At 58.9% G+C, this 8332-nt stretch overlaps 1 protein-coding gene across 1 annotated transcript; it reads right to left on the bottom strand.

The window, feature by feature from the left end:
• Window positions 1-3129: 3129 nt before the first annotated feature.
• EFNB3 (ephrin B3) lies at window positions 3130-7987 on the bottom strand. The gene is made up of 5 exons (XM_041712156.2): window positions 7722-7987; window positions 5360-5628; window positions 4163-4255; window positions 4049-4087; window positions 3130-3968 (listed from the first exon to the last, which is right to left on the bottom strand). Exons 1-5 carry the CDS (start codon window positions 7817-7819, stop codon window positions 3484-3486), a joined length of 984 nt encoding a protein of 327 aa, XP_041568090.2. The 5' UTR covers window positions 7820-7987; the 3' UTR covers window positions 3130-3483.
• Window positions 7988-8332: the final 345 nt, after the last annotated feature.

Genomic DNA, 8332 nt, shown 5'->3' with positions numbered 1-8332 from the left:
GGGACTGGAAGGCACTGGGACACACTGGGACCATTTTAAGCCGGCACTGGGAGCACTTTAAGCCCATACTGGGACCAGTTTAAGCCGGCACTGGGACCAGTTTAAGACAATAGTGGGACCAGTTTAACCCGATACTGGGACCAGTTTAAGCCAGTACTGGGACCAGTTTAACCCATACTGGGACTAGTTTAGGCCAATATTGGGAGTTTAGGCCCATACTGGGACCAGTCTAAGCCCATACTGGGACCAGTTTAAGCCCACACTAGGACCAGTTTAAGCCCATACTGGGACCAGTTTAAGCCCACACTGGGACCAGTTTAACCCGATACTGGGACCAGTTTAAGCGGACACTGGGACCAGTTTAAACCCATACTGGGACCAGTTTAAGCCGACACTGGGACCAGTTTAAGACCATACTGGAACCAGTTTAACCCAGTACTGGGACCAGTTTAAGCCCATACTGGGACCAGTTTAAGCCCACACTGGGACCAGTTTAAGCCCATACTGGGACCAGTCTAAGCCCATACTGGGACCAGTTTAAGCCCACACTGGGACCAGTTTAAGCCCATACTGGGACCAGTTTAAGCCCATACTGGGACCAGTTTAACCCGATACTGGGACCAGTTTACCCCATACTGGGCCCGTTGCAGCGCAGCTCCGCGCCCAGCAGGGGGCGCGCCGGCTCCGCAAGGGGCGGGGCCACCCTGGGGACACCGCGCTGCAGCCAATGGCAGAAGCCCCGTCCCAGCGCCGACCAATCGGCGCGCGGCACCTCCGCCAAGCCCCGCCCCTCCTCTCCCCCTCCCCTCGGGCAGCGCGCGGGACCGCACGTGCCCAAAGGGGGGCGTGGCCTCGCCTGGCGCTGGCCCCGCCCCCTCCCGGCCTGGCCCCGCCCCCCGGGTAATTTCAGGGTGTGGGGGAGGGGCGCGGGGTGGGGGAGGGGCCGTGTTTAACCCATCGGTGCCCGGAGGGGAGGGGGAGGGGCGGCCTGGCACGCGCGTGTGCCGGGGGGAGGGGCTCCTGGGGGAGGGGCTTGTTGGGGAGGGGCTCCTGGGGGCGGGGCTTATTGGGGAGGGGCTCCTGGGGGCGGGGTTTATTGGGGAGGGGCTTCTCGCAAGGGGGGGTGGGGAGGGAGGATCTGCACCGGGAAATTTGGGGGTTAAACGGGGGAATTTGGGGTTTAAACGGGGGAATTTGGGGTTTAAATGGGGAAATTTGGGATTTGTGTGGGGAAATTTGGGGTTTGTGTGGGGAAATTTGGGATTTTTGTGGGGAAATTTGGGGTTTGTGTGGGGAATTTGGGGTTTGGATGGGAAAGTTGGGATTCGGGTGAGGAAATTTGGGGTTTGGATGGGAAATTTGGGATTCGTGTGAGGAAATTTGGGGGTTGTGAGAGGAAATTTGGGATTTAAACGAGAAAATCGGGAATTTCTGAGGGAAATTTGGGATTTGCACGCGGGGTCACGTGGCCCCCCACGCGCCCCTCCCCTCCCACGTGACCCTCCCCCAGCAACAACGGCCGAGCCGCGCTCTGATTGGCCGGCGCTGCCGTGACGTCAGGGCAGGGCGCGGCGGGCCCGTTGCCATGGCAACGGCGGGAGCTGAAGGGGGGGGGCTGAGGAGGCCTCAGAAAGGGGAATTTGGACCCAAAAATTGTTTAAAATGACCCAAAAATTCAGCTTGGGGACGGCGGATGGCTCCAAAACAGCAGAATTTGGGTCCAAAGTTGAAGATTTTGACCTTAAAATTGAGGGATGTGTCCCTAAATTCAAAGTTTTTGGCCTATAAATGGGATTTCAACCACCAAAAATGAGACTTTTGTGCCAAAAGCAGGGAGTGTGGCCTTAAAATTAATCACTTTGGCCCGCTAAAAAGGGGGTGGTCCCAAAAAAGAGAGATTTGGCCCCAAAAAAGGTGTTTGGTCCAAAAAAATGAGTGATTGGGCGCTAAAAATGAAGGGTTTTCTCCCCAAAAAGCAGGAATGGACATTTAAAATGATGACTTGCACCCCAAAAATGAGTTTTTTTGTAAAAAATGAGGGCTTTGTCCTTAAAAGGGGGTCTAAAAATTGAGGTTTTTAACTTCAAGAGAGGCATTGGACCCTAAAGTTGAGAATTTGGACCCAAAAGTGAGGGGTTGGACCCTGAACTGAGGCTTTGGCACAAAAAATGGAGTTTGAGACACTAAAAATCCAATTTTTCTACCCTAAAAAACTTTAAACCCTCCTAAAAATACTAAAAATTAAATGTTTCACCCTAAAACTTGGTTTGAATCCTAAAACTGTGGATTTCTGCCATAAAAATGAGTGTTTGCACCCAAAGGTGGAATTTCGGATCCTATAAAAGAAGAATTTACGTTCTAAAATGAGGCTTTTGGCCCTAAAAGTGATGTTTGGGACCCCAAAAAATTTTTTTTCGTGCCCAAAAGAGGGGTTTGAACCCTAAAACTGGAGGTTTTCTCATTTAAAGTGGATTTTGGCCTCCAACATGGAAAATGAAGATTTGGACCCCAAATTAATAATTTTGGCCCTATAAATGTGGGTTTGGAGCCCAAAATGAGGTTTTGAACACCAAAAATACAGACTTTACCTTAAAATTTGACAATTTGAGCCAAATAAAAGAATCTCTTAAATGTAGACATGAAATTTGGACTTTTAAAGATTTTTTGGATGCAGGAAGTGGGGATTTATGTGCAAAATGAGGCTTTAACTTTTTAAATGTATGTTTTGGGCATAAAATGAGGGATTTCAGCTTAAAAATGAATGTTTGAATAAAATAAACATTTTTGTCACTAAAACTGATCTTTTTTTCCACCAAAAAATAGTATTTGAGACCCTAAAAATGAGGATTTGTGTTGAAGATGGCGGTTTGGCAAAAATTGGCTTTTCCAGCCCAAACCTGAGGGATTTGGCCCCAAAACCACGAGGCCGGAAGGGGGAAATTTTGGGGTTTAGGGGGAAAATTGAAGATTTGGGACCTCAGGTGAGGGTGGACAGGTGACACCGGCCAGGTGGGACAGGTGGGACACGCCCCAAGATGGCCCCGCCCCCGTCAGTCCCTTCCTCGCCATTAGGGGGCGCCAAAACCTCCCCAAGCCCCGCCCACCCATTGATTGACAGGAAGGGGCGGAGCCAATTGCACAAAACTGTCTAATCAGCAGCAGCCGCGCGCGCAGGCCCCGCCCCCACGCGACGTCACACAGGAAGTCCCGCCTCTCTGTCGGCATGACGTCACTTCCTGTTCATCCGCTGTGGCGGCGGCCATGTTACTGTGCTGGGAAAGCTCCGCCCCCTTTGTGTGGGCGGGGCTTCATCGTGACCAATGGGAGGGAGCCGTGAGCGAGCCCCGCCCCTTTCCCAGGGGTGACGCCTCAAAGCCGTTCAAGCTCCGCCTCCCCAGGTAAAGCCACGCCCATTTATGAGGCCGCGCCCATATTTGACCACGCCCACTGGGCGGCACCATATGACGTCACAGCCACACCCCTTTAGTGACCCGCCCAATTCAGGCCACGCCTCCCGGTTAAGCCCCACCTACCCACACCTGGGGGGGTCAATTTGGGGCAAATTCTTCCCTTTTTGGGTCCTTCATTCCCCTTTGCCCCGAGGGGGCGGAGCTTCAGGGTGGGGCGTGTCCCTCCCTTTGTGGGCGTGGCCCGTCCCAGTTTGGCTGTCCCGCCCCTCCCCCACCCCTCACACCTTGTAGTAGGTGGGGGGAGGGGCGGCGGGGGGGAGGGGCAGCTCGCGCAGGGGGTGGGCGGGGCCGGGCCCGTGGGGGCGTGGCCGGGTTGGCCCCGCCCCCCTTTCCCCCCGTGGGGTTTTTGGGGGTCTCCGGGGGCGGCGCCGCCACCAGAGCGCCCCCCCCCCCCCCCCAGCGCCAGCAGCGCCGCCCCTCCCCCCGCGCCCCACAGCTCCGCCCCTCCTCGCGCGGGGGGCGGGCCCGGCCCGGGCGGGCTCGTCTGATTGGCTGAACCTGGCGGGAGGGGAGGGGTCAGGGGCGGGGCCTCAGCTGGGCCAAGCCCCTCCCCCAGCCCCTCCCCCCCCCACCTTTACCTGTCCCGTCCTGGTCTGGCGGTGGCTCCGCCCCGGGGCCTGTGGGGGGGGAGGGGAGGGTGAGAGGGGGAGGGGAGGGTGGGGGAGGGGCGGGTGGGGTTGGGGGTCACTCACGCTGCCCCACGCGCAGGGTGACCCGCATGGCCCGGGTCAGGCAGGCCCCGCCCTGGCGGTTCTCCAGCCCCTCGGGGGTCCCGTCCGAGGTGGCTGCGGGGGGAAGGGGGACATCGTTACGTCATCTGTGACGTCATATCCGGCATCATAACACCTCTGTGACGTCACAGACCCCCCCTTCCCTTGATGTCGCTGTCACACCCTGTGAGGTCATCGCCAACCCCAGTGACGTCACAGCATGGCGCATCGATGATGTCACAGGGCAGCGATGACATCACGATGACATCACACCGCCTCTACTGCTGTCACCTCCCCCGTGGCATCGCGCCATTGACATCACTCCCCTCTGATGACATCATCAAGCCCCCTGATGATGTCACACCCCGCTGACATCACACTCTGATGACATCACCGGGACCTCCCTGATGATGGAAGAGCTCCAAGACCCTCCCCAAAGCTTCCCCCTCCCCTCCCCCACCACATCCATCCTCCCAGCCCTTTGCTATGACATCACCATCCCAGTGACATCACCACCCCTCCAATGACATCACCATTCACCCAATGACATCACCATCTCCCAATGACATCACCACCCCAATGACACCACCACCCCAATGACATCACCACTCCAGTGACATCACCATTCTCCCAATGACATCACCATTCTCCTAATGGCATCACCATCTCCCAATGACATCACCACCCCTCCAATGACATCACCACCCCAATGACTTCACCACCCCAATGACATCACCACCCACAATGACATCACCACCCCAATGACATTACCACCCCCCCAATGACATCACCACCCCTCCAATGACATCACTATCTCCCAATGACATCACCACCCATCCGATGACATCACCACCCCGTGACATCACCACCCCTCCAATGACATCACCATTCTCCCAATGACATCACCACCCCTCCAATGACATCACCACCCCAATGACATCACCACCCCCTCCAATGACATCACCACCCCAGTGACATCACCACCCTTCCAATGACATCACCATTCTCCCAATGACATCACCACCCCAGTGACATCACCACCACCCCAATGACATCACCACCCCTATGACATCACCACCCCCAATAACATCACCATCCCAATGACATCCCCACCGCCCCCCAATGACATCACCGTCCCCACGATGACATCACCCTCCCCGCGATGACGTCATGGCTCACTGATGATGTAATAGTCGTGCTGGCGGCGGAACTCGTGGCCCCAGAGGTTGGGGCTGAACTCCTGGAACTTGATGGTGAAGCGCACGTCGCGCTGGGGGCGGTCGCAGGTCAGCAGCAGGGTGGGCGCGGGGGGCACCTGGCAGCGCCGCGCCTGCGCCCCCCCCACCAGGTACAGCTTGTAGTACTCGTACCCCGCGCCCCCCGGGCACACCAGGTCCAGGCGGTCACCGATCTGCGGGTACAGCACGTAGCCGCCCGCCTCCAGGAACCTGTGGGGACATTGTGTGACAATGTGACATTGTGTGACATTCTGTGTGTGTGACACTGTGTGTGTGTGTGTGACACTCTGTGTGTTAAACTGTGTGTGACACTGCGGGTACAGCACGTAACCGCCCGCCTCCAGGAACCTGCGGGGACAGTGTGACACTGTGTGACACTGTGTGACACTGTGTGACACTGTGTGTGTGACACTGTGTGTGTGTGACACTGCGGGTACAGCACGTAGCCGCCCGCCTCCAGGAACCTGCGGGGACAGTGTGACACTGTGTGACACCGTGTGACACTGTGTGACACTGTGTGTGTGACACTGTGTGTGTGTGACACTGCGGGTACAGCACGTAGCCACCCGCCTCCAGGAACCTGCGGGGACAGCGGGACACTGTGACATTTTATGTGTGACACTGTGTGTGTGTGACATTCTCTGTGTGTGTGACACTGTGTACGTGTGACACTGTGTGTGTGTGACACACTGTGTGTGTGACACTGTGTGTGTGACACTGTGTGTGTGACACCATCATGGTCAGGGTGACACAGCAGTGGTGACACAGTGTGCGTGTGACACCGTGTGTGACACTGTGACACTGTGAGTGTCACCATGTGACACTGTGACACTGTGAGTGTTACACCATAATGGTCAGGGTGACACAGTGGAGGTGACACAGTGTGCGAGTGACACCGTGACAGCTGCGACACTGCCACAGTGATGGTGACACCATGGGGGTGACACAGGATCGGTGACAGGTGTGACACAATCACAGTGACAGTGACACCATGGGGGTGACACTGCCACCGTGACAGCTGTGACATTGCCACCGTGACGGTGACACCATGGGGGTGACACACTGACAGCTGTGACACTGCCATAATGGGGGTGACACCGTGACAGGTGTGACGGTGACACCATGGGGGTGACACTGTATGACACCAGCTGAGGGTGACACCACCGGGCGTGGGGACACGGTGACAGCCCCGTCAGGCGCCCCACAGGACCGGGGGGGTTGGGCAGCCATTGTTGTCACCGTGGCAACGGCGCCGCTGCCCCTCCCCCACCCGCTCCGTGGGGGGCCGGGGGGGGGAGGGGACACAGCAGGGGGGACCCGGGGCTGGGGGCACCCGAGGGGGTGACAGCGGGGGCTGGGCTGTCCCCGTGTGGCTGTCACCGTGTCACACAGACGGTGTCACCCGGTGTCACCGCCCCGTGACAGCGTCACAGCCGCGCAGGGTGTGACAGGTGCGGTGACACCTGCGGTGACACACATTGTCCTTGTCACGCTGTCCGTGTCACGCGCACGTGCTCAGGGTGACAGCCACGGTGTCACACACACTGTGACAGTGTCACACTGTGACAGCGTCACTTACACTGTCACGGTGTCACACAGTCACCGTGTCACATTTATGGTGTCACACGGTCACAGTGTCACACAGTGTCACAGTCAGTGTCACACGGTGTCACAGTTACCGCATCAGGTGTCACTCACGGTGTCACACACCCGCTGTTCCCCCGTGTCCCCCCGGTGTCACACACAGTGTCACCCCCACCCCCGGTGTCCCACACACAGTGTCACCCCCCATGTCCCCATCTCCATCTCTTGGTGTCACCCGGAGGGGGTGACAAGACCCCCAAAGCCCCCCCAAATCTTCCCACCACCCCCCAGACCCCCGAGACTCTCAGGACTCCCCCTCCCCTCTGCCCCCCAACTTTTCAGGCCCCCAAGACCCCCCCAATCCTCCCAACCCCCCCCCATGTCCATCAACACCCCCGACCCCCCAAAATCCCAAATCCTGAGAAACCCGGTCCCCCAAGACCCCCCAGTCCCCTCAGACCCCCCAAGACCTTCAAGACCCCCCAATCCCAGCAGAGCTTCGGTCCCCCAAGACCCCCCAAGCCCGTGAACCCCCCAGTGTCCCCCAACCTTGCGGACCCCCCAAACCCTTTGATGCCCCCCAAATCCCCTCAGTGCCCCTCAAAACCTTCAATCCCCCCAACACCTCAGTTTCCCCCCAGTGCCCCTCAAACCCCTAAACCCCCCCGGTGCCCCCCAACCCCCCCCGGTGCCCCCATCCCGGAGCCCCCCGCTCTCACCGCCGGTTCCCCGTGTGCCAGACCACCGGCTCCAGGCTCAGCCCCGCGGCCCCCGCGCCCAGCACGGCCACCAGCAGCGCCGCCGCCCGCCCCGCCATCGCCCCCCGCCCCGCCGGGCCCCGGGACCCCCGCCCGGGACCCCCACCCGGGACCCCCGCCCCGACCCCCGGCCCGGCCGGACTCGAACCCGCGTCCCCGCGGGGCCGCCCCGACTGCGCACGCGCCGAATGCGGGGCGGGGCTTGGGGGCGTGGCTTGGGGTTAGAGGCGTGGCTTGGAGCAGGGGCGGGGCCTCAGAGGGGGCGTGGCTTGGGGTTAGAGGCGTGGCTTGGAGCAGGGGCGGGGCCTCATAGGGGGCGTGGTTTGGAGTTAATGAAAGGGGCGTGGTTTATGGGTGTGGTCGTGGGGCGTGGCAAGGTGGGTGTGGCTTTGGGGAAGGGGTGTGGCCTGGAGTGGGTGTGGCTCTGGGGGCGTGTCTAATTAGCAATTAACATCTGCAAACATAGAAAAGAGGGCGTGGCCATCACAAATGGGTGTGGCCACAAGGATGGGCGTGGTCTCAGGTGGGGGCGTGGCCAGAATTCCCACACCGTTTCCATGGTGACACCCCAA

Source organism: Taeniopygia guttata, chromosome 32 (genome assembly GCF_048771995.1).
Source record: "Taeniopygia guttata chromosome 32, bTaeGut7.mat, whole genome shotgun sequence".
Taxonomy (NCBI): domain Eukaryota; kingdom Metazoa; phylum Chordata; class Aves; order Passeriformes; family Estrildidae; genus Taeniopygia; species Taeniopygia guttata.
The sequence above is the reverse complement of the archived record's forward strand: the minus strand, read 5'-3'. Positions and strand labels throughout refer to the sequence as shown.